General features: G+C 38.9%; 1 protein-coding gene across 21 annotated transcripts in view; it reads left to right on the forward strand.

Annotated features, from left to right (window-relative positions):
• The window catches only part of LOC138763606 (single-stranded DNA-binding protein 3), a 189,855-nt gene that overhangs the window by 144,853 nt on the left and 20,084 nt on the right, over nucleotides 1–24,918 (forward strand). For 11 of the 21 annotated variants that reach the window (XM_069938035.1, XM_069938036.1, XM_069938038.1 and 8 more), the window contains 3 exons: nucleotides 9,317–9,406; nucleotides 18,408–18,488; nucleotides 20,993–21,052. In XM_069938035.1, coding sequence (XP_069794136.1) covers nucleotides 9,317–9,406; nucleotides 18,408–18,488; nucleotides 20,993–21,052 — 231 coding nt within the window. The remainder of the gene's footprint in view (nucleotides 1–9,316; nucleotides 9,407–18,407; nucleotides 18,489–20,992; nucleotides 21,053–24,918) is intronic. The other 10 variants (XM_069938043.1, XM_069938051.1, XM_069938037.1 and 7 more) reach the window with 2 other exon arrangements.

The raw sequence follows: 24,918 nt of genomic DNA on the forward strand, positions 1-24,918 counted from the left end.
CAGACTTCATATTGAGGGATATATGCTCATGTACGAAGTCTTTTAAGATGAAATTTCTATTGCACTCTGGCTTGACATAAATCTTGATACAGTGGTGGGAATTCCTGGATGACTGGAAACTAGGCTCTGCTGTGATTATTTGGTGTTAATTCAACAAATGCTCTTCTAAATAAATGTATTAAGAGCTTGCACTTGGATTAGATCTTAGCAGTGCTGTTGGTATCAATAGAACTGTGCTTAAATGTGGCCTACATACTTGAAGATGAACGTGGAAAAGTGATGGAACAATTGGTTCATTGGCTCAAGATTTCTATATTGTGTTATGGTATGAAATAAAATGACTTGATTGATGGTGATATGCTCTCTGTTGTACCATGAAACATTACAACACAGAAAACAGGGTCCTTCTAGTCTGTGCTGAACTTTTTTTTTGCCTCGTCCCACTGACCTGGACACAATTCATAGTCTGCATACCTCTCCCATCCATGTACCTGTCCAAATTCTTGTTGAATGTTAAAATTGAGCTTGCCTTCACCACCAGCTGGCAGCTTGTTCAACACTCCCACCATTCTCGGCATGAAGTTCCCTTTCATGTTCCCCTTAAACTTTCCCCTTTCACCCATGTCTGCTGGTTTGTATTTCACCTACTCTCAATGGTGGCAGAAACGCATTCTGATTCGGTAATATCCTTTTGGACAGCACTTTTTCATTCCTACTTAGGCCTGTGTGTGAATCCTAGTCCAGGGAACTGTGATTTTTTTTTTTGAATTGCAACAGTAACCCACTCATTTATAATAAACCAGAACAAAAATCGGACCATCTACAAGGAACGCAAAAAAAAGTTTTGACAAGGCCACAATGCAGACCCTAAACTTGAACATCTAGGCACCTGCCAACATTAGAAGAGCTGTTCAAAACACCTAAAACACCAAGATTCAGGGCTTCTTTAATGTTGTCACCTGAAATTCAGGACTATCTGAGCTAGTATTTGGGAGAATTGCCCTGGAGGATTCTAAATTGACATGAACCTAGGAAATTGTACAAGTTTAAGTTAAACGGGGCAGGGGATCCTCTTGTTGTTTACTTAACCGTCTTTGCCATATCACTTGACAGAAACACTAAGGAAAAGGTGGCAGGTTCACATATGTATTCTGGATCGGGAGGTTCATTGAGCACAATCTGGAGTGGATTCACAATCCCACTGGATATTCAGATGGCTGATCCAGAAGGACTGGTCCAGACCAGAGGAGAGAATGTCTCTAAGTGAATAACTGATTTGACCCCATCATTGCTAGTCTGCCTGCAGACTGAGGCCTGTGACATAATAGGTTTACAATTAATCGTATTGTGTGATAATAGCATGAGCAAAATGAGGTCATTTCTGAACATATTTACCAATATAAAATAGAGCCTCTTGTTATGATTTTGAGACATCAGTTACAGAAGCTCTAATCTCATTGTTTGACATATCCCTTACTATGCTATTGCTGTCACACCAGGTCTTGGTGCAATGTGGGGCATCAGTAGGTGAAACTACAAATCAGGAATATTGAACTAAAGGAATTATTGCTTCTGAACTGGGTAGACCAAATTTCAGGTTGATAGACATATAACCCTGAGATTTTTTAACCTGTGGGCCAGGCAGAATTTCTACTTATTGGTAACTGTAAACTGTACTCAAGAAAAAAATGGGTATACAAAAGAGGGAAATGAAAACAAAGAAGGAAATGTAAGCAAACAGCCATTTCTGGGTGCTGTGAGGTGTTGACCAGGTTGCTGTCACAAGTCTGGTGAACATTTCCTCACCTGAATGACAGTAAATGATTTTACCCCACCCCACCCAATAGTTTTCAGAGTTACCATTACACTTATTTAAGATTTGTGGTGGGATTTGTGCTGGTGTATCCCTTGTTTTTTTCTTTTTATTGATTTATTTTTTTTATTTTTTACACAATAAACCATATTGACCAAAATACATACAGACATTTTTCTCTTGAATATATAGTGTTTTGTTCAACCAGTGACTCAATCACAACACTACTGTGTCCTACCTAATCTGTCTGTGGTTTTGCCTCATTACAAATGAAAGTTTTTCAGTTGTCACAAAAGCCCATTTTTTTTAAGTTTAAGTGAAAAGGTGTGGTTTTCCTTGTTGAATTTTTTTTCCTGAATTTCACAGCTATAGAAAGGGAGGATGCTGCAGAGGGAATGTCCACTGAGTCAGTGTGGCTGGAAGTCTGTAGGCCCCCAAATAGCCCTTGGGACAACTAGGAGCAGATGAGTTGGCAGATTTTGGAATGTTGCAGGAAATACAGGGTTGTAGTTATGAGTGATTTCAACTTCCTGAATATTGACAGACACCTCCTCACTCCAAGAGAGAGAGATAGGGCTGAATTTGTCAGGTGTGTCCAATACACAGTTTGTGGACCAGGCGGCAAAAGGAGAGGTCGTACTAGATCTAATTCTGGGTAATGAACCTGGCCAGGTTGCGGACCTTTCAGTGGGAGAGTATTTTGGTGAGAGTGACCACAACTCCCTGAACTTAAGCATAGCTGTGGAAAAGGATAAAAGCAGACAAAATGGGAAGGTACTTAATTGGGGAAGGGCTAATTACAATAGGATGAGTAAATTGGAAACAGATGTTCAAGGGAGAAAGTATAGAAGTAATGTGGAGAAAGTTTAGGGTCCACTTGTTCTGGGTTCAGAATAGGTTTGTCCCACTGGGACAAGGAAAAGATGGTAGGAAAATGGAACCGTGGCTGACAAAACAGGTGAGGCAGCTAGTGACAAGGAAGAAGGAAGCATATATTAGATGTAGGAGGCAGGAAACAGGAAGGGCTCATGAGAAGTATATGATTGCCAGGAAGGAGCTTAAGAAAGGACTTGGGAGAGCTCAAATGGGCATCAGAGGGCCTTGGCACATAGGCTTAAGGAGAATCCCAAGCCATTCTATGTGTATGTGAAGAACAGAAGGATGATGAGAATGAAGGTGGAGTCACTAAAGGATAAAGGAGGCAACATGTGCCTGGAGGTAGGGGAGGTCCTAAATGAATACTTTGCTTAAGTATTCACAAGAGAAAAGGACCTTGATCAGGGTGAGGTCAGAATAGACTAGGCTTGTGTGCTGGACAGTGTTGAGATTAAGGAAGACGAAGTGTTGGATCTTCTTAAAAACATCAAGATTGATAAGTCCCCAGGGCCAGATGTGATATACCCCAGATTGCTGTGGAAGTGAGGGAAGAGATAGCTGGGGCAGTAGCTTTGATTTTTGAATCCTCTTTGTCAGAGGATTAGAGAATCACAAATGTAGTCCCCTTATTTAAAAAAGGTAATAGGAAGAATCCTGGGACTTATAAACTGATGAGTGGTGTGGAATCTATTGGAGAGGATTCTTAAGGATAGGATCTATGAGTATTTAGAGAGGTACAGTCTACTCAAGGATAGTCATCATGGCGTTGTGAAGGGAAAATCATGCCTCACGAGCCTAATTAAATTTTTATTTGAGAATGTAGCAAAAGAAATTGATGGGGATAAGGCAGTAGATGTGGACTACATGGATTTTAGTAAGGCATTTGACAAGGTCCCCCATGAGAGACTCGTTCAGAAAGGCATGAAGCATGGGATCTATGGAGCCTTGGCTGTGTGGATAAAAAATTGGCTTGTAGGTAGAAAGCAGAGAGTAGTAGTGCAAGGCAAGTATTCTGCCTGGAGGTCAGTGACTAGTGAAGTACCACAAGGATCTGTTCTGGGATCCCTGCTCTTTGTGATTTTTATAAATGACCAGGATGAAGAGGCAGAAGGATGGATCAGTAAGTTTGCGAATGATACGAAGGTTGGAGGAGTTGTGCATGGAGCTGAAGGTTACAAAAGAATATAGACAGAAAAAGTGGCAGATGGAGTTCAATCGGATAAGTGTGAGGATAAGTTGGAAGGACAAACCAGAAGAACATGGTTATTAATGGTTAGTTACTTAAGAATGTGAATGAACAGAGGGGCCTTGGGGTCCAAATCCATACATCCTGCAAGGTCACCGCACAAGTTGATAGGAAAGTTAAGAAGGTCTATGGGATGCTGAGCTTCATAATAGGGGGATTGAATTCAGGAGAAGAGAGTTCATTTTTCAACTCTACAAATCTCTGTGAGACCACACTTAAAGTATTGTGTTCAGCTCTGGTCACCTCATTACAAGAAGGATGTGGAAGTTATGGAGAGGGTACCGAGGAGATTTACCAGGATGTTACCTGGATTGGAAAATAAGTCTTGAGGCAAGGTTAGCAGAGCTGGGATTTTTCTCTTTGGAGTGTAGAAGGATAAGAGGAGACTTAATAGAGGTCTACAAGATTATGAGATGCATAGATAGGGTGGACAGCCAATGCCTGTTTCCCAGGGCAGGAGTAACAAACACCAGCGCACATGAGTACAAGGTGAAGGGAGGGAAGTTTAGGGGAGACATCAGGGGTAAATCTTTTGCGCAGAGAGTTGCGGGTGTCTGGGATACCTTGCCAGGGATGGTGGTGGAGGCTGAATCATTGGGGGTATTTAAGAGACTCTTAAGACACATGGTTACGGGGTAGGGAGGGATTAGTACTTTAAGGAATATATGGGTCTGCACAACATCAAGTGCTGAAGGGCCTGTACTGTACTGTGCTATCGTCTAATAAATTAGGGAAGAGGTTTGAAACAAATAGGTTCAGTAAACTAAGATATTGCAAGATGATGCCTTAATTCCCATGTTTCTAAATAATGCTTATAATATAAATTTGTGATAATTGTTGAATTAGATCTTTACATTTTATTTCATTTAATCACTTTGTAAAAAATATTTTGTACAATATAAACATGAACTTCTGAATAAAATATTTTGGATTTTTTTTGTGGGTTGCCAGTATACAAATTAGAGTATTTGCATTATTTTCCATTTCTTTTCCAAGAATTAAAACCTTCAGCCCCCGCTTCCTCCCCCCTCCCCACCCCCATCCCATCCCCAGCCACTGAACACAAGCCAACTCTTCTTTGGAATCACTCTCCCTTGTGCTGTTGGCAGTTTTGACTTTAGATAGTGAGATTACTTGGAGTAATAATCTGACATTGCTTCCAAACTGGGGTTTGCTGGACTGCAGAAAATTTCAAAATCTGTGTTTCTTCCTCCAGCCAAGCTAAGTGATTTGATAGTAGTTGTTTGCACAGCGAAACCACCAAGGATGAAGGATTTTTTTGTGAGTTTTGGTTACAATTTAAAAGTTGGAAGAACAAAGGAAGAGTGCTCTGTTACCACTCCTGTTCATTTTCTTGATGTTGAAGTAGGGATTGTAAAGGAGATTGTCAAGAATTGTTTCCTTTACATTCTCCACCTCCATTCTAGAATCGCTGCCCAATGTTTATTTTCTCTCTACCTCCTTGAGCTCTTGATCCAAGGATATGTCATTAATCTTTACGTTCAATAGTCTGTTTTCTTCTCTGCCCTGCTGCTGTGTTCCATCATTGAGTTCTTCTTCAGATGTATATCTCCTAATTATTTCTTTGCATGCATTTTGCAGTCATTAATTAAGTGATGAACCAATCACCACTGACCATTAGAAAGTTGCCAGCAGGATTTAATTATTTGCGTGCTAAGTGTTTTTTTCCTGGCATCAGTTTGATAGCGCTATGAATTCTGGGGGATCCCAGTCACCTATGAAGTCTAATGCCATCATGTCAACTGCATTGAAAAATTCAAATAAGGAAGAAAAAGGATAAATTTTATTAATTTATGAAGTGCAAAATAAAGTTTGGAACTTTTGGAATTGCCACATAGTTGAAGTTTTAAATGTAAAAATAAGCATTTTAAAAACTATTAATTTAAAAAATACTGGGGAATTCACATAGATTTTATTTTTGACAGAGGTTAAGTAGTAGCCATGGCTTAGGTGGCAGTGTAAAAACCTCCAAGAAAATTTTTGTTAGCTGGGTAGCTGACAAGAATAATTACTGTGCATCAGTCATTCTCATTATTGATTTCTGAAGTCCCTGTTAGAAATGGTTTCAAAACAAAGGCAGCATGGTTGGCGTAGCGGTTAGTGTAATGCCTTTACGGCGGGAACAATCGGGATTAGAATCCTGTGCTGTCTGTAAGGAGTTTGTATGTTCTTCCCCCTGTGTCTATGTATGTTTTCCCCGGGGGCTCCGGTTTTCTCCCACTGTTCAAAAAGTACCAGGGGTTGTAGATTAATTGGGTGTAAATTGGGCAGCACGGACTTGTGGACCAAAATGGCCTGTTACTGTGCTGTATGTCTAAATTTAAACTTTTTTTTAAATGCATGCAGGTCAAGGAGCAGGAAATTAATGATAGCAGTTTCTGGATTTCTCTATCTTAAAATTCATGCTTGTGAAGTTGTACTTTGAACAGTAATAATAGCCAACGCAAGCACCTAAACACAATCATTGCTATAAATCTGGGTCATTCACTTATTGATTCCGTTCATGTAAAGTAGTTAAAAAAAAATACCATTCACTCTTTAAACACAACCTACGCCACAGTAAGAATTTTTCAAAGAAGCTGAAGTATAATTACAACTCCGATTATCTGAAATTGGATTATCCAAAGTCCTCAGAAACCAAAATTTTTTTGGACCTGGAAATGATGTCATTTCGGCTCCTAAAAAATTTTGGATAAATGAGGATATCCAAAACAATCAGAAATTTTTTCGGAGCCAAATTGACCTCACTGGTTGAAATAAAAACGAACCTGACATGAAATTAGAACAACGATTGTCCTCCTTTCAGATAACTCCCTCCCCTATCTCTTACCATTTCTTCTTAACCTTCCCCTATTGACATTTCTCTCCAACTCTCCCTCTCAAACTACATGGCACTGTCTCCCAGTCGCAAGCGGTCAGAAGAATCCATTGTCCCAGTGTCATCAAGGAGAGTGGTCTCTAGGGCAGGAGCAGGACCTCAGGTTCAGAGGTGTTCTCTCCCCTCCCCCTCGCCCTCACCCTCCCCCTCTTTCCTCTCCCACCCTTAGTGTGGGGATGGACACAGGGCTGTGGGGAGAGAGCGGGGCAGTGGGATCAGTGTGGGGATCGACTTGGGGCTGTGGGGAGAGAGCAGGGCAGTGGGATCAGTGTGGGGATCGACATGGGGATGGGGGAGAGAGCGGGGAAGTGGGATCAGTGTGGGGACAGCCCGCGCTGGCTGCCCCTGCCCTGACGTCCTGCACTGACGTCCTGCACTGATTTTCATCCCCTTAGCAGCCGCTTTCAGGCAGCTGCATTCAGGTGACGAGGGGGACCTCAGTGCTCCGGCGATTATCCCTCCCGGAGGAGAGTTATCAAGTGCACCTTGCGGGCGCCTCCTGTGCTTTTAGGTGGCCTCCCGACAGCCGCATAGAGGTCAAATATCAGGGGATTTTGGCCACCTGAAAGTGTCTAGTGCTTAAAAATCCTTCTTTTGTTGTTGTTTAAACATTGATACAAGTGGTTTGCTGTTGCTACTGGGCTGTTTTTAGAACATGACCAGTTTATTTGAAAAATTCAGTCATTTGAAATGGGCCCTGACCTGACCATTTTGGATAATCAGGGTTGTACTTATTTACAAATAAAATAATTTATTAACTAGTATAAGAGTTGTTGTTATGGATGAGAATTGCTTCGAATTAAGGTAATGGATCAGTAGAGAGTTAAATTGGAGATGAATCAGAGTTCGCAATATAGTTACCACATCCTATTTTTATAAAAGATCAGTGCTGCTGACCAGATTAGTTTTATTTAATAAAAAATCAATTGAGGAACAAATCTGTCTCCAAATTGTAAGATAACACTGCCAGAATTTTCTTTTCTCTCAGAGCAATTGGCTTTCCTTTTAGAACATGAAATATGAGGGTATTGTATATCAGTAACTTAGTTAGAAACAATTTCAAAATCTTTCAGTACAAAAAAACCTGACACCACGTCTCCTTGTTCCATTTGACACTGTGCCATCAAAATCCATTCAGGATTGCCAGGTGTCTCCTGCCCCTCTGCCCACTTGATGTTCCCTCTCGCATTCTCAGTATTCTCTCACAAAATACATTTATTTGACCATTGACACATTGCTGATGGCTAGTCTTGCGCGTGTACCTTTGTCAGACGTGGAATTTTTTTGGACTGTAAGATCCCAGTGGTATGGTAACAAGCCCTGTGCCCTGCTATCTAATCAGATAACGTGGTCTATGTCAGGAATCCATTATGATGCTTCTGTGTTTGTCTGAAGAGAAAATAAATCGCTGCCTTCAACCATTGAGCATACTACGTCAACCTAACACCACTGGTGTGCAAGTAAATGTAAGGCTGAGGATTACGACAACTTATGCTTGTGCATGAGCCATGTGAGAAAGTTTTGCATAGCTTTTACACATTTTAAGTACAAAATCAGTGAATATGTGCAGAGTTTTGGAGAATTTGTTTGTTGAGTGGATAAAAGAGAGCTAAAACAGTAAAGACCAGAAAATGTAAAGAAAGTTTTTGAAAATGTTTTTTTTCCACTGAACTCCTTTAGTATATTAAATGTAGGATTTGTAATTGCTCAAACCATTAAAATGCTGTACTTTTGTCCACTGAATACCATGTTCTGAGATTTTAGATGCATTTAATTTTAACAAGAATAAACCTGTCCCAGTCCATACTTGCTGGGAAGATGAGGCCATTAAATCTGGATACAACTCCAGAGGATAGAAACATTAGCAAGTTTGAGAAGAGAGATGGTGGGGAGAAGAGGATAAGTTTCAAGTATATCACGGAGCTTAAGCGAAGGATCCCGGTTTGGTTTATGAAGGAAACAGCCAGGTTTGAGGGATATAAAATGTGTAATGGATCAGTGGATATTGAATTTACAGAACAATGTGAAAAGGAACTATGGTAATTAAGCACAGAATTATCTCTGTTTATGAGAGGATCTTGTACTTTGACATTGTGTTCAAAAGTCCCAGATTTGAACATGTTCCTGTGTTGGGTACTGGATAAAACTCCCTCTCAATAACAGTCTAGCGCCTCATGTTGGAAGAAAGATCTCCCATGTTGAAGACTTGGATTCTGCTATGGTGCTCCTTGGGGTCAAATTTTAAAAAGTTTTGAAGGTAATGAGTTGCCATTTGAAATGCTGGAATGAACTACTCCAGAGGAACCTTCTGGAAAAATTATGGGAAGACTGTATGATGAGGCAAACAACAGAAAGCTTTGGAAGTAACAGGATTTTAACTGAATTCCACCCCCCCACCCATCTAATCTTTGCCCACAGACAAACAGTGAAGTACGTCAGTTGTAGTAGAGGTTTGAACATGAATGTTTTTTCTTCCTTACAGAGTGCTGCTGCAGCTCCAAGCCCAGTGCTTGGAAACATTCCTCCCAGTGATGGGATACCAGGAGGTCCCATTCCTCCAGGCTTTTTTCAGGTAAAAAAAAGTTTTAATATTTTCAATGTTTTGATCAATTTATGCCAGACTTTACAAAAACTATATTATTAAGTCTTTATTCTAGAAAATTTATATTTGTTTCCTCATTAAATTGGTGTGTTGCAGAGCTTGTTTAGGTGGGGAAAGTTAATCCGTTATCTGACTGCTTTCAATTTAATTTGATGGTGTCTAAATTGTCCTGTAAGTGGGTGAGACGTGCACCAATGCACTTCGCAGGCTGAGAGCAAAGATTCAAATAAGCAACTAAAAATGGCAGGTAGATCCAAAAAAGAGCAAACTTCCTTATTGGTTGGGTGCTTTCAATATCCAAATTACAGTCAGTTTGCTGTTTTTTAAAAATCTTTGTCTTTGATAGTTGTAATTAATAGTTGTATTTGAGGATCTGTAGTATTTGCCTTGATATAGGCGAGATTACAATGTCAAGCTGAAGTTGACAGTGCTCTAATTTCTGTCAACAGATTCCATATTGGAGTCATGTGTCAGAGAGGTTCCAACTGAAGGGAGGAGCCCTTGGTTCTTTCTAGTTGTGTGTTCCCTTTTAATAAATGTAAAAACCCAAGCAATTTATGATTTCAGAATGTCCTCAAACCCTTTATAGCTGATAAAATTCTTGCATAGATCAGTTATCATTGAAGCATACAATGGTATTTATCTAGCACATTTTATACAAAAATTAGTCTGAATCATAATCCTAGTGAGTTTATGCAAACTGTCAAACACCAATTTACACTAATCCTAAACCCTTTAATTCATTTTGCTTGCTTTCCTGTCAACTTCCCTCAGATTCCACTACTCACTTACACACTAACGAACAATTTACAAGGACATTCAACTTGAACTCATTGTCTTTGGGATGTGGGAGGAAATTGGAGCATCCAGGGAAGCCCATGTGGTACAGGGAGAAAGTGTGATCTCCCCAGAGATGGCATTGAGGTCAGGATTAAATCCAGATTGGAGTTGGGGAGGTAGCAGCTCAATTAGCTGTGCTGCTGTTGTGCCCCAAAATATCTCTGAGCATTTTACAAGAGCAATATTGAACAGAAATTGATCTGAGCCTCATGAGATTTAGGCAAGTAAGCAAGGTAGATTTAAAGGTCCATCTCAAAAAAGAGTGGTGGAATCTTTTAGAGGGACTTGCAAATAAGGTTTTAGCAGCTGAAGATGTGGACTCCATTGATGGAGTAATATAATATATAAAATAATTTGAAGATGAAGGTGAACATTTCATGGTGAAGTTTTGAGTAGGTCAGTCAACGCTGGTTAATAAATAATAAGAGTTGAGGCGTGGCTAGCAAATTTTTCAATGTCTCTAAGCTCATGGTGAGTAACCTGGCCAGAGAGTGGAATATTCACAGATACAAGTGGCATGGATGAGAGTTTTATTGGCTATTCAAGCAGAGGAAAGGATGGAGGTCGGGAATTAATTATTCTGGCAATTTCATAGATGTGCATTTTTGAAACTCGCCTCTTGGTCAAACGGTACCCAAGCCTGGAGATGATCGATCCATGTTAGCCAGTCACTGGGGAAATGGAAGTAACGAATGGCCAAGGGATGAGTTTGTGACAGGGTCATGAAGACTGTGCCCTTCCAGCTCTCCACCATAGTGATGTATTTGAGTTGTTAGTCCTGAATGAAATGATTTTGATAGACAATGTAGAAGATCTGATCTGCATGAAAACTCTTCATTCTCGATCAATGTTTGCCGAGTTTTCCAACCACAAATTGAGTGAGTGAATGTCAAAAAAGATGGATTGGTTCTTTCACGAATCATTTTGTTCTTTGAATTTTAGAATGCATAGTTGAATCGGCAATGGGATTTGGAGTATTTTGGTGGATACAATTGTCATACCTAAATTTGGAGTTGTGCTTAACCAAAATTCTGTTGTACATTTTTTAACAATGTGAAACAAGAATTGGTGGTTGGCCATTTGTCCATCTGAGTGTATTCTGCTATTAAACAAAATCATAATTGATCTTGTACGTCAAAATTGTTCTATCCTGGCTCAATTTTCCTCCAGTGTCAGCCTCTGGTCTGTTAGTCGCTCAATTTTGAAATTCTCAAGTTTGTTTCAAATTCCTTCTTGGTTTTACCCTTCCCTTTTTCTATCTTCCCAGCCCCACAACTGTCACATTTCTGTTCACCTCCAGTTCTAGCTCCGATTTATTGTTCTGCCTTTGGAATCACCTCAGTTCCAAGCTTTGAAATTTGCTCCTTACTTCTCTCATCATGTTTTAAGACGCAGATTTAAAATCTTAGTAACTTGTCCTAATTTCTCTATTATGGACTTAGTCATAATTTGCTCCTGTGAAATTCCTTAAGATGTTTTGCTTTGTTTTAAATGCATCTCACTATAATGCTGTCTCGCATGTTGTCACTTGACTTAGTTTCTGATGGTCGCTGCAGCTTAAATTTTGAATGAATGAATTTTTTTTTTTAAAACTGCAGATGCTGGAAATCTAAAATAAAACCAAAGTGCTAGAAATATTCCACAGGTCAGGCTGCACCTGTAGAAGGGAAATAAAGTTAATATTTCAGGTTTTTGATTCAACCCTGAAAAACACTAACCGTTTCTCTTCCAATGAATACAGCCTGATGAGTATTTCCAGCATTTTCTGTTTGCATTGCCACTGAATTAAGGGAAGTTTTGAGTGTAGTGTGAAAAAAATCTTGTGAGATTAGCGTAATCCCAGAAAGTATCCTGGTGGTGTTAACTATACAAAACTGTTCATGCTACTGATCTCTGTGAACTTGAGGGGCAGAGAAAAGAAACAGATAAATATAGTGACACCTTATTGACATCTGGGGGAAGTCTGTATTTTGATGATTGTGGATACTGTGCTGGACAGAGGCCTTTCACATTCCACAACTGAATTGCAGCAGCATTCAGCAATTTACGTTGGTCAGAGGGGTGTGACAAAGCATCAAAAGCCCAATCAGCAATATACTAACATCCTGGAACCACGGAACCATTTAGTCCCACATGTTTCAAAACATAGAACACTTTTTTTGCTCTGAAAGTTGCGGTGAAAGCAGCAGACAGCAGCATTTTGGAGCGTCCAGTTCAGATCAGTGTTGCTTAACGAAATGTTCAGTATCATCCCTGATTAACTTTATTCCCCAATTATTTTAAGTCAGTCACTTCTAATTACTTTTCAACTTGCAATTTGAAACCCTGCTTCCTGTATTAGTTTTGTATTTTTGAGCACCATTTTAACCCTTAGTGAGAACCATCCCAGCTGGTCTGGTCGGTCTTCTGTTCATTCTTACTGTGGCGTTGATCCTCATGAATGAGGAAAAGGGGAGTGGGGAAATGTGAACTGATTTGTAAACCATGCTGCATCACCATCTGTCGATAAAGTTTGCTAAAAGTTGATTTTTCTCCTCCATTTTAAATTGAATATTTTAATTGGGTTACCTTTTTCAACTTTTTGCTGTATTCTTTATCATGGCCCAACGATGGTTGAAGCAATAGATGTTGCTTGTGGTGAAGAGGATCGTGTCTGGACCTCGAGAGGATTTTGTAACAAACATACAGTCAACTCACCAGAGAAGAAGTTTAATAGGGCCACATAATGGAAAAGGAAAACTGACTTCATCGCAAAGCCAGCAGGCAGATGTGTTAATTATGCAAGCACAGGAAATCTGTAAATTCGTATTAATTTCACTCTGGGTCAGAAATGCTACCAGTCCCAAAATGGGACCATCAGAAATTGTTCTTCAAAGTGTGAGGTAATGGACGTGGAATCAGAGAGAGACAATAAAACATTCTCCAGTGACCAAATGAGATTTTAAAAAGTTGGTGCTATACCATGGGTGGTATTACAACATTTCAAGAATGTTTGCTCTTCGAAGCTACTTCACTGGCTGCAAAGTATTTTAATATTGAGAATGCAAGAGGCCCTGAATTAAGTATTGCAGCAAATGACAGAAAAAAAAATTAAAAGAATAACATATGGAGGGCACTGTGCTACAAAAATTTTAGTATATTAAATGGTTTGGTAATTTTAAAAAAATTAGGCAGATGAGAATTAACAAGTAGGAAGTGTGTTGGTTTAGTTTGTTTCATATACTCGCAGTCATGCTTCAACTCTAAAGATTTGATGCAATCATTAATAGTGAAGGGGAGATCAATTGTCATCTCAGTCTTTTAATAGAGTGCCTGCCTCTTAGAGTGAAGGAAATTAGCTGCTATTCTCTCAGCCTTTGGGTGTCTTTATTATTCCAGGAGCAAGTATTAGGAAATTCTCCTGGACAGTGCTGACGAAAGGGGGAGATCACAGATGCAAGTTCAATGATTCTTACTGCATGATAAACAGTGTACAAGAATGAAATTTTAGTTCCTACCTTGATAGATATTGATTGCATATTAGAATACAGTTCAATCAGTACTGGTAGTATTTTGGTAACTCAAGTCCAGATATTAAAAGTCGGTAGCACACTTAGCAGCAGAGTGAATGTAAAATGGTGTGATCTGGTCTATACCCCACACATTTCGTTTTAAATTTGCTTCTGCACACTTGTCCACTCTACCTATTACAATTTCTCATGTCCATGTTGGTCGTGGAAACGGTGTAAACTATGGCACTGCCAGTGGAGACGCTGCAGCGCTACCAGGTCTTGCTCAGGCATGAATAATTTGCATAGATAATTTCCATTATTATTACATAGATACAAGAATTTAACAGTTTTTAAAGAGTGGGGGTTTTTTTAAGTGAGGACAGAATTATGTGTGCACGCTCTGATCTCACTTTAAGATGCTTAGAATTTTCCTACATAATCACAGAAAATTGACCAGTACAAGTTCTCGTTGCAGTAACGGTTCTTGAGTAGTCATGTAGGGCTTCTTGCAAATGTAATCAGAATCTCCGGTCCAATTGATAAATCAGTATCACAACCAAGGATATTTCAAATGTGATGGAAGCAACAACAATGAATGATGCATTCATTCTGAGCTGTTGTGGGCACTGATTGAATGTTCCTTTTGAGGATTTAATCTTTATTGAATTGAACTGTTTATTGTGTGTACTGATAGAGTGAAAATCTTAGTTTTGTTGCTCTCTAAGCAAGTCAACCTGTCGGCACGTACAGCAGGTAGTGCAATAATCAGATTAAAATATCTTTGGTATTTGGCATAGAAGCAGAGCTGTTGCATCTTTGTACAACAGATATTCTTACGGTACTCCTGATTTGGCACCACCAATGTTCTGTGATGCAGTGCTGGCTGTCCAGCATCTCTTCAGTTAGAAGCACATACTTCATTTCTGTGTCCAGATAAGCAGAATTCAACACAGTGCAAGCATTGCGGACAATTCAATTTGTTTTAGCAAGTAAGTTTGGTTTACAGATCCCCGGTTCTGTCTTGGTGAAGAGTTCTAAAAATCCAGGTTGACTTCCTTCTTTAACCCCTGCACTCTCCCATCCCACCCAACCTACACAAACAAACATTTTGGGTAAGTTGTAGCTTCTCCTACTTCAAATGATCATGCTACGTGTATTTTTTTTTACAAACTTGCAAGGTAGGTGCAATCATGTTGTTTTGCTTCTTATCTGAAGAAATAATTATTTATGGACCAAAGACTTATCACTGTTCAAGGTATAATTTTTCATTTATAACTCACGGAAGATTTATCTGTTCTACTTTAAATTGGAAACTTTAAGGCTACAGCAGTCGGTTTTTCTTTTCTACAAGAACTAGCCATGTAGAGTTTGAACCACCACTGATGAAATGGAAAGTTGCTCATAAATCAATGTCCATTGCTGTGTTTGCAATGCATCAGCAGTTAGCCTGCAGCATGTTGAATCACAAAGCAGCCGGGTCTATGTAACAACACTGCCCTCTAATGGTTTTGTTAAATATTTTAACAAAGTGAACAATAGATATTTAATCTAAATTTGTAATGGGGTTTTGCACCAGCTTAGGTGCAGGCAAAATTTTTGAATGACTTTTGTGGGAAGAAGTGTCCGATAGATCATTGTATCAGAGTGAAGGAACAATCATTGCAACTAACAACTTTGGCTGTCAATTTTAAAAGATTTATTCCACTGCCACACATATGCTTGCAATTCCTATTAATTCTGTACATCCATGTGCTTTTTTGCAGTCACAGCAAAAATAATACAGAATCAGACCATACCAGATCCAAATGCTCTGGATGCTGGTATTGATACAATGGCCCCCAATCTGAAATTGGTTGGGCAGAATTTCTGCAAGTATTTACATTGCAATTATGCTTCACAATTAAAGTAAAACTGCCAAATATAATCGTGCACCATTTCATGCATATTTAATGGTTTAAAGTCATTTAACCCTTCAAGATAAACTGATGCTTAAATAAGCAGGTAGAAGTATTCCAATTAAAAAGTATGACAATATGAAGACTACTTTGATGTCACCAGCAAGATGTTGACTACGCTTGGGGCATTTTGTTACCTGATTGACCCATGGTTTTACAGTTACACATTTCCTAAAGAAGCAGAGATGTTAAAATTGGATTACTACTGCAAATGCGGGGATATGTGTACATTGTGTTGTCTGTTGGGTATTCTGTGCAGGGCGTGTCCACATTGAACATTATGGTAATTTGTGTGCAGGGCTGTATGTACATTGTGCTGTGTGTTGGATTCAGTGTGTATATTGTGGCGTACTTTGTTTGAAATTAGATTATGAACTGATGTCAAAACAGATGCAGAGATTGCACTCCATTCCTCTTTGTGGTCAGCCCTAAATACAATTCTAACCATACAGCATCTTTTTTCTCTTCTCTCCTAACCTTCTGTCTCCTTTTTCCTCCTCCCAATCCTCCAACAATCACTGCCACATGCTAATATTCTAAACTGGAGCGTTGATTTGAATGTTTAAAAACATTGTTAAAATTTTAAAGTGGCAGATTTCCATCTATTTATGTTCTCAGAATCTTCCCTGTCATATGAAACCAAATTTAATACCTCCTTAAAATCTGCTCGTCTCGCATGCATCCTGTTCCTTGGTTACTATAAGAATATTGAGATGTAGTGTGCAGTGATTTCAAATACAGCCTCCCATGGGAGGCTGGGAGGAAGTGGACGGATGGGGATTTAAAATGCTTTTGTTATGCAGACAGCCAGGCACTTCAACCCTGAAGACTAAACTGACTTGAGAATATGATGTGGGTTGCAGTGTATCTGCCACTACATTATCCAGAAAGTATCTGTCAGAAACATTAGTGCGCAAAGTTGCATTTGCTGCAAGGATTTGTGTCTGAGCAATTACAGCCATTGGGAGGTTTTGTGAGGTCTTAAATTCTTGGGAGTGCCTTGATTTTTTTTATAAAGTGGTTGCAGCAAAAGTAGTAGTGTGACAATAGCCTGCTGCAGAAAATGCCTTGAGTTTATTTGTGCTACAGTTCAGTTAACCCTTTTATGTGCTGCTGGGGTGATGCACTTCAGAGAAGGGCAAAATGTTTATAATCTGTGCCTTGTAGAATGCTATAGGGAAGCAAAATAATTTCCTATATGAGTACGCGTTCAATCAGGTTAATTTAATGGACTTAATTCTAACCAGGTGAAATGAGAGTTTTGAGACATTTTGGCTTTCTCATTCTTCAGTTTGTGTTCTGTGGAATGACTTGACCCAGTTTCCTGCTTATTTTATTAGGTGCTCTTCCAGGGATGGATGAGGTTGGGTTTTCATAACTAGAGCTATCTAAATGGCTTCGTGAATAACCATATTGCTTCTTTTATTGCTGAAGCAGACAGATGAAGAATGTGGCAAATTTTGCCCAAAGTCTGTGCTCCCCAGTAGTTTACCTTGGCTGTATTATAATTTCAATATGACAGGAATTAAAAAAAACATTCAGGGACTCCAGATGGAAAAAGTGGAAAGACTGAGCTGCGCTTTGCTGTTGAACCTTTGGGTTCAATTCCATGTCAGCCTTGAAGTCCTGTGGGTGCCTGCTGGAAGTCCCGCTGGATCTGAATTCCATGAGAAATTTCTGCTTTCAGAAAGAAGAGGGAATTGTTTCCTTTTGGGTGGTTAATAGGGTGAGAGCTCGTGGTAGTGCAGTTCTAACTTGATTTCTTCGCTTGGCTTGAGAGTTTCACTTTTAACTAGCTATTTAAATCTGAGATCTTATACTTGTACTGAAATTTTAAGTGACCTATAGTGTTTAATTTTGGTTTTGTTTTTGTTGCAGAGCTAAAGCAAACTGATTAGTTAATGGACAAGTTGGGGGAGGAGTATCTGCATGTAAGGTCCTCCTCCTCCTTGTCGTCCTCTTCCTCCTCCTCCACCATCACCACCACCACCACCCTCTGTCCACAAACCCTGCCCTCCTTCCTGTGTCTTGACTTTATTTTCTCCTCTCTGCAAAGTTTAATGTGAAACCTGAATCCCAGAATTCAATAACATACAGAATTGGTGATGATTGCAAAGACTTACAGAGAAGCTTCTTCTCGTAAGTGTAGAAATGGAAATGGTTGGCTCAGTATCAAACTAATTGATTCAAAAGCTTTATTTACTGTGTTTGCCATGAATCTTTTAATGAAATGATGAGATGTAAATTCTTTAGTATGTTCAGTTCTCACCAACACAAAAGAACTACAGGTGCAAATGCATTCCAGCTTCATTAACTTCCACTCCCTTTTAATTTGCGTAATTTCATTTTCTCTCTTGCTCGTTGCTGTTAATTAGGGCACCCTCTAATCAGTACTATTTATCACAGTGGTACTCATGTTTGGTAAAGCTGCTTTGCAGAATCGCTAAATGACTAATTAATGTCTGTTAATTAAGAAAATTGCTCGTGGTAACAAACTACATTGTCGCTGGCAGCAGCCTAGAGACTAACACTTGTTGAAAGCACAAACATGGCAGGTCGACAACAGCTGTTATACTTTTCTTTTTTAAAAAAAAATCTTTTTGAATGGCTCTGCAATTCTCCGAGCCTCCTGCAACTTGATGCACTGACGCTGTAACGCCCATCCTCTGCTCTAACCTCTCGCAGGGACCCCCAGGTTCTCAACCCTCGCCACATACACAGCCGCCTCCTCATAATCCTAACAACATGATGGGACCCCACAATCAGGTAATGAACTGATGCAGTTGCTTGGATTCTTCAGTTCAAAAGGGGCAAGAATTTCTACATTTGACTGATGATTTGACTTTGCTTGCTGTTCTTTTATGTACAAAACTCTTGATCAGGTTGTCCCCAGCAGTGAAGCTTCCGTTTAGAGCTTTTCTAAATTTGGTGGATTTGGTTTAGGCTTCTGCTAGTCCACAAAACACAATTACTTATTAAAATCCCTTTCCAGTTGTTCATCTGGCATCTCCCAAATATGGCCTGTGGCCATACTCTAGAGGTGAACCTTGTCAGTGAATACAAAGAGACTTTGCACACTGAGGATATTCGAGCTAAGAACAGCCCAGAACTGTCCTGCCATCCACGCAGACACGTGCACATTGTTCCATAGGAGTCGATGGATAGTGATCAGAAGTAGGAACCCTGGTTGATGGTTTCCTTGTCCCAAACCTTCAAATCAGCAACCTGTCTTAAACCACACCCATCCCTTGCTATTCATCTTTCAACTCCAGAAGCAGTGAAGTTGATAGCACCTTGGGCTTTGCCCTGACTTTGGCATCAAATAAGTTGGCATCAAACGTGAACTGAACCTTCAACCTCTTAGTTCACATGGTTCAATTCCAATCCATAGTGCATGTATTTGCTGAGCCATTGGGCAGCATGAAACCCTTGTCTTAAACTCAAGGTCTTCAATGAATTTAATTGGCATACTAGCATTCTTGGAGCATGTGCAACATCAGATGGCAGGACTAATTAGTTCAGTTTTTATTTGGAAACTTTGTAGGGAGGTGTGGTGACTTAAAGTACAAAAGTACATGATCCATGGGGATTAAGAAGGTTCACTCATGGGATAACCAGATTAGCTTTTACATAATATTTCCTCCTATGATTATAAATACTTCTAAATGTACTTGGCTTAGTGCGTAGTTCACTGCCCTGATACTGGGTCTGTGAGCATTTTCATTTCTTTAAATTTGTGGTTCAAAAGTGAATGTGTTAATCTGTTTATTGATGAGTTATGCTATTGGTGATTTTTTTTTTGTATATGTCTGTGTCTCAATGTATTAAATGTACAGTACCTTGTTGCATGATTGCTGTATCATGTTATCTGCAGTGTTGAATCCCATCAAACTGTTGCCATTGAGTTCTCAGAGTTCCTTGGCTATAGTAACTCACTGTCTAGGGATGTGTGCATTTTATTCGTGCTTTGAATTGTTAAACACAAGTCAGATGAAAAGGCATTTAAGAACCAATGATCTTCCCAACCTGTTATCCCAGTTTAAAGTTCCTATTTAATTTCTTAAAAAGTTATTCAGACACAACTTCATTCTAAACAACCCTGCTTTACCTATTAATTAATTCCCCTTCTCACTGAATATCTGTTTTATTCCTCTCTCAATTCACATTTTATTTGGCTGATACAACTCCATAAAATCCTTAAGTGATGTCCAAGCAAAGGCAGGAGAATTCTTCAGATTTTCCTTCCATTTCCAGTTGAATGACTGGTGTGCTTTAAAAAAAAAACAAATTGGCAAATATTCTTTGTAAAGCTTGGTTTTGCACAAGTTTTATCTGTTACGTGGATGCCTTGAATGCTTCAGTGGGAGTTATAATATTCTGTAACTACTTTCAAAAACTTCAAATTTCCAGCATCCACAGTATTATGTTTCTGTATAAATTTATTGTGACTTGTTTGTTGGGAGGAGATAATCTTGGGTAAATTGTAAGGTTGCTTAGTGTCCACTTTAGTTTGTTCACAAGGTGAAACAAATTCTTTGTAACTGAGCAGAAATTGAGTTGCATTTGATCAGTTTTTCTTTGCAACTTTTAGGGTATTTTTTTCCTTAAAGTTTAGCTATAAAGAGGAGCATTACTGTGAGGAAAAGCATGGACAATGAACAGATTCCTTGCGAGCTACCACATCAGTGCATGGCCCTTTAATATTTCATATTCTTCTGTAATGAATATATTGCTTAATTACTTTGGGCAGATTGATATTTTGTGAAATAAAATTCAATTTTATAGCTATGAAGGTTCTTTGAAGGGTTAGGAAAGTTGAGTTGCAATATACAGTATTCTTTTTCTGTTTAACTTTATGGTGCTGTTTATTGGCATATTGGAAAAAAGATTTTAAAAACAGTATGTTATTTAAAAGTGAGCTGTGATTTCCTTTGCCACCTCAAAGTCCTCCTATCTAGATCCCGTAAATTAGGAAATGGCTCTGGCAAGTGATTGCCCACAAGAAGTGAAATCACTGAGAAGCCACTAATTTCAATTCCTCCTGAACCTTGCATGGATTGTAAATTGTACTTTGTACACAGTGCTGGAATTCGATAAGATTTCTTACTTTACTGTATTGCACATCACCAAATCACTTGCCTTGGCTATGATTTTTTTTTAAATTGTTGCATGAATTTACAGGATTTTCCACTTGTATAAAAATGTCTTGAGTGAGATAAAATTTGTTATTGTAGCAGATTGTAGATTTAACCTGTTCTATGTGATTGCAGCCTTTTATGTCACCGCGATACGCAGGAGGTCCAAGGCCCCCAATCAGAATGGGAAGCCAGGTACGGTACTCACTGAGGTTCTGTCACTCCGCCACAATTATGGTCCTATCCTACACCAGTGTTGCTGAGGTGATTTTAATATCAGAACCAGAGGACTTGTAATATGCTTCAACTTTTGTCTGCCATAAGTGAAACAAAGCCTCTTTTGGCATTCACTGAGGTGGTGACTGATAAGAATCCCATATAACTTTACCCACTTGATACCTCCTTTATATCCTTAACTAGATAAACTACATCTTTCGTGGATTCAAAATAATCAATTGAGCTAGCATCCTTTTTCTGAGTGAGATGTTGCTGTCACACTTTGCTGAGTCCTTTGTGTTTCCTGAATGCCCTGGCATATTTTAAATTCTGTCCCTTGTCTAAGAGTTTACCACCAGCATGAAAACTTTCTATACATTTAACCTACCATTTCTTTGCATGATCCTAAAGATATTCAATCAGAACACTTGCAACCTCTCTTCCAAGGAAGACTAGACTGATTGTTGTGAGCTTTTTCCAAGGAAGACTAGCCTGATTGTTGTGAGCTCTTTTCTAAAATCTTTAGTGTCATGATAAAACTTCTGTAAATCTCTGCTGCACTTCTACTGTCTTATGGAAGTGAAATGTCCTGATTTATGTACAATGCCCTGGATGTGGACAAATCAGGTCTTTGAATTGCTGTTCCAGACCTCTAAAATCCATCTTACCATTGCCTATTTCTATTCTTCTCATGCTTGAGTATTACATTTGTTTATGGATTGTTGAGTTCCCACTGCTTCTAGCTTTTCAGTATTTAAAATATACATTCATCTATTTTGTTTTGTCCAAAATTTTTTGTTCCAATGGTTTACCACATCCATACTGTCTTGTGAATAATGTAGCAACACCGATGAGGTTTTGTTCTCTTGTGCAAATAAGCTTTGATGGTTTGAATATCAGGTCTGAGAGGATGTAAAGCTGTTCTTTTACATACATTCTTGCATGCAATCTGTACCAGTACTAACAGATTTACTGGAAAATGTTGCTTGTGGTATGTACGCTTGTTGAAATGTATGACATCCAAGCTCTGCAAACAGGTTGGCATGTGGGAAAGCCTGATTTTAGAGATTTTTAAAAAAAATCCTTTCATATTGTATTTGAAACATGGGACAACCATCAAGACATATTTGCTTCAATTTAGTTTGGAAGTACAATTTGTTTAAAACCATCAAAATGGTCGTGGTCCTAAAATTAGACAAGAAGAATTATTTTAGCATCTAAGTGCACCTTGGATTGACATGTATGTTTCTACTATCTTCAGTGTTATGTTTCTAGTTTTCTTTTTCTCTACTACCTCCTCATACCCCTTCACCCATTTATCAATTATGAGTTAGACGTTGTATATGTTGTGCTAGAGTGGCATCTGAACCTACTCTCCATTGTCCAATGACTTTTGGATGTGGACAATGATCAGGAGTGGGAAATTTCCCTCTTGCTTTCTCCCTCTTGCTCGCCTATGGCGTATTAAGATCAGTGTTAGTGCTGCCTTCTCGACCTGCTTAACATTTGTCATCAGAATTTTGACATACTAGACTGCTACTACATCAACTGATATTTTTCTCTTCATGATTTCAAAAAGAAAAATTACCAATTAATCCATTTCCCAAGAAGCAAATGGTAGAATTTTGAACAACTCAAATCAGAAGTCAATCCTAACAAATTGATGTGAGGTTGATTGTTCAACTCAATTTTCACTGGATCACATTTTTAAAGAAAATCTTAAGCCATTAAAGATGTACTTTGCTCTAAATTGATAATGCCATTTTTCCAGAACTGGAGCACGATCCTTGCAATGTATTCCTGTTCTCAGCACCCAGTGGCATGATAATAAACTGCTTTGATTTCCTTTTTGTGTGGCCTTGAATTTCCATGCTGCTTTTTTTTTAGCGTCAGCCGCAGCATCCTGTGCAGAAATTCGACTACATTCTTTTTGGCAAGGATTAAGTAACTTTTGGTGCTATTTAAAACCCACCCTTCCTTCCTAAAATGTATCTGATGATATCAGAATTTCTCCTCTTGAATAGTATCCAAAGGCTGCCATGAAGTAGAAGGGGTTTCTGTCCATCAGATTGAAACAACTGACTTAGTTGATTAAATGGCCAGGATTAGTGTCTTCATCAGTATTCTTCCTGAGGTATTTCTGGACTATTGTAACCTGCAGTACTGTGAATTGGTGAAACACAAAATTAAAAATATGCATTTCTGTTAATGATTAATCAAATTCATGATTTCAGTTAGACTGAAGTAGGCAGCTGCCAAGGCAGGCAAGGAGTTATTGTTTAAATAAAACTTTCTCCTTATTTAGAAGCTGTTTTTTTTCCTGCAGTGCAGGAAAATAAAAGGAAATTGTTTTCATTTTAAATTTGGCCTCCCAGATCATGAATTGTTGAGCTAAAATTTTATGGATGCTATTAGTGAATCTCAGTTCAAGCCAGGCTGTTGAATTTGGGGAATAGTCTTTAACTCTTTATTCATTGTATTGAAGGGTGATAGTAACAAATGCTGGTCTGACTCTTGGGTCAGTGTGATGTGGAACTTGTGCATTGAGTAAAGCCAAATGGCTGGACTATATTCAGTTGTTTTGTATATTTCCCCCCACAAGTGTAGATAAAATTCATGTAGTGTTGTGTAATGGTTTTTTTGTGTATCCTGTGAGATGCACTGAACCAAAGTTATTGCTGAGTTCTTGATTCTATTGTAATGCATTATTTTCTGCCCAAATGATTGCTTAGTCATTTCATAATCTCTCACCCACTTACTTTTATTTGATTTATGATTGATTAGAATTACTTTTTTTAAGAATTCTCAAAATAGCAATGGGTGTAAAATTTGCACAGCATTCTATGTCCACCATGTCTGTCGATCTTACTGCCTTTTTTTTTAATCAATCCCACTTGCATGCATTAATCCTTGTTTTTCCATGCCTTGCTCATTGAATTATCTATCCAGATGCATCTTAAATATGCTGTTTGTCCTGCCACCACCTCAACCAGATTATTTGAGACACCAACTACTCTTTAGGTTAAAAAATCCCCATCAGATTTACTTTAAACTTCCTCTCTGTCACCTTAAATCTTTGTCCTGTGATGACCCACTTACCAGCAAGCAAACTGAATTCCAAAATGGCGAACGTGCTGTGGAAAATGCGGGAAATTGATCTACATCCAGCACAGGTTTTTATCTGGGCTGACGACATCACTGCTAACATCGCTCCTGTCCATGTGACAGAAGCAGTGATGTATATAAGACCATTTTGCAAGCCTGGAGGTGTCAGTCTTGCAGTAGACTCCACAGTGTTTACATAGATTTCCCAGCGTATACATGAACTTGACGACATTTACAGCATTTCCACAATGTGTACACCGATGTCTCTAGAATACTTTGCTACAGCCGTTCAGTTTTAGACACCCTTAACATGAGAAGCAAACTCTGGCTGTCCTTGTTAGACTCTAGTATGTTACCTATCAGTTTACTTTGCTCTAGGGAAAAAAAGAGATATAGCCTATCTAAACTCTCATTATAACTCAAGCCCTTCAATACAAGCAACACTCTTGTGACTTTCCTGCACCCTCTCTAGCTTCCTTGTGATAGTATGCCGACCAGAACTGTACATAACACTGCAAGTGAGGCCTAACCAAAATTTTAATGTTCTAACTCTTCTAGTCAATGCCTTGCCCAATAAGGACAAGTATGCTATATACATTCCTCATGACTCTGTGTTCCAGTTTTCAAGTAGTTGTGTATTTGTATACAAGGTCTCTCTGGTCATCAACACTGCATAGGGCCCTGCCATTCATTGTGTATTTCTGCCAACCAAATGCATCACGCTGTATTAACCTAAATTA

The sequence above is a fragment of the Narcine bancroftii genome, chromosome 5 (assembly GCF_036971445.1).
Source record: "Narcine bancroftii isolate sNarBan1 chromosome 5, sNarBan1.hap1, whole genome shotgun sequence".
NCBI lineage: Eukaryota > Metazoa > Chordata > Chondrichthyes > Torpediniformes > Narcinidae > Narcine > Narcine bancroftii.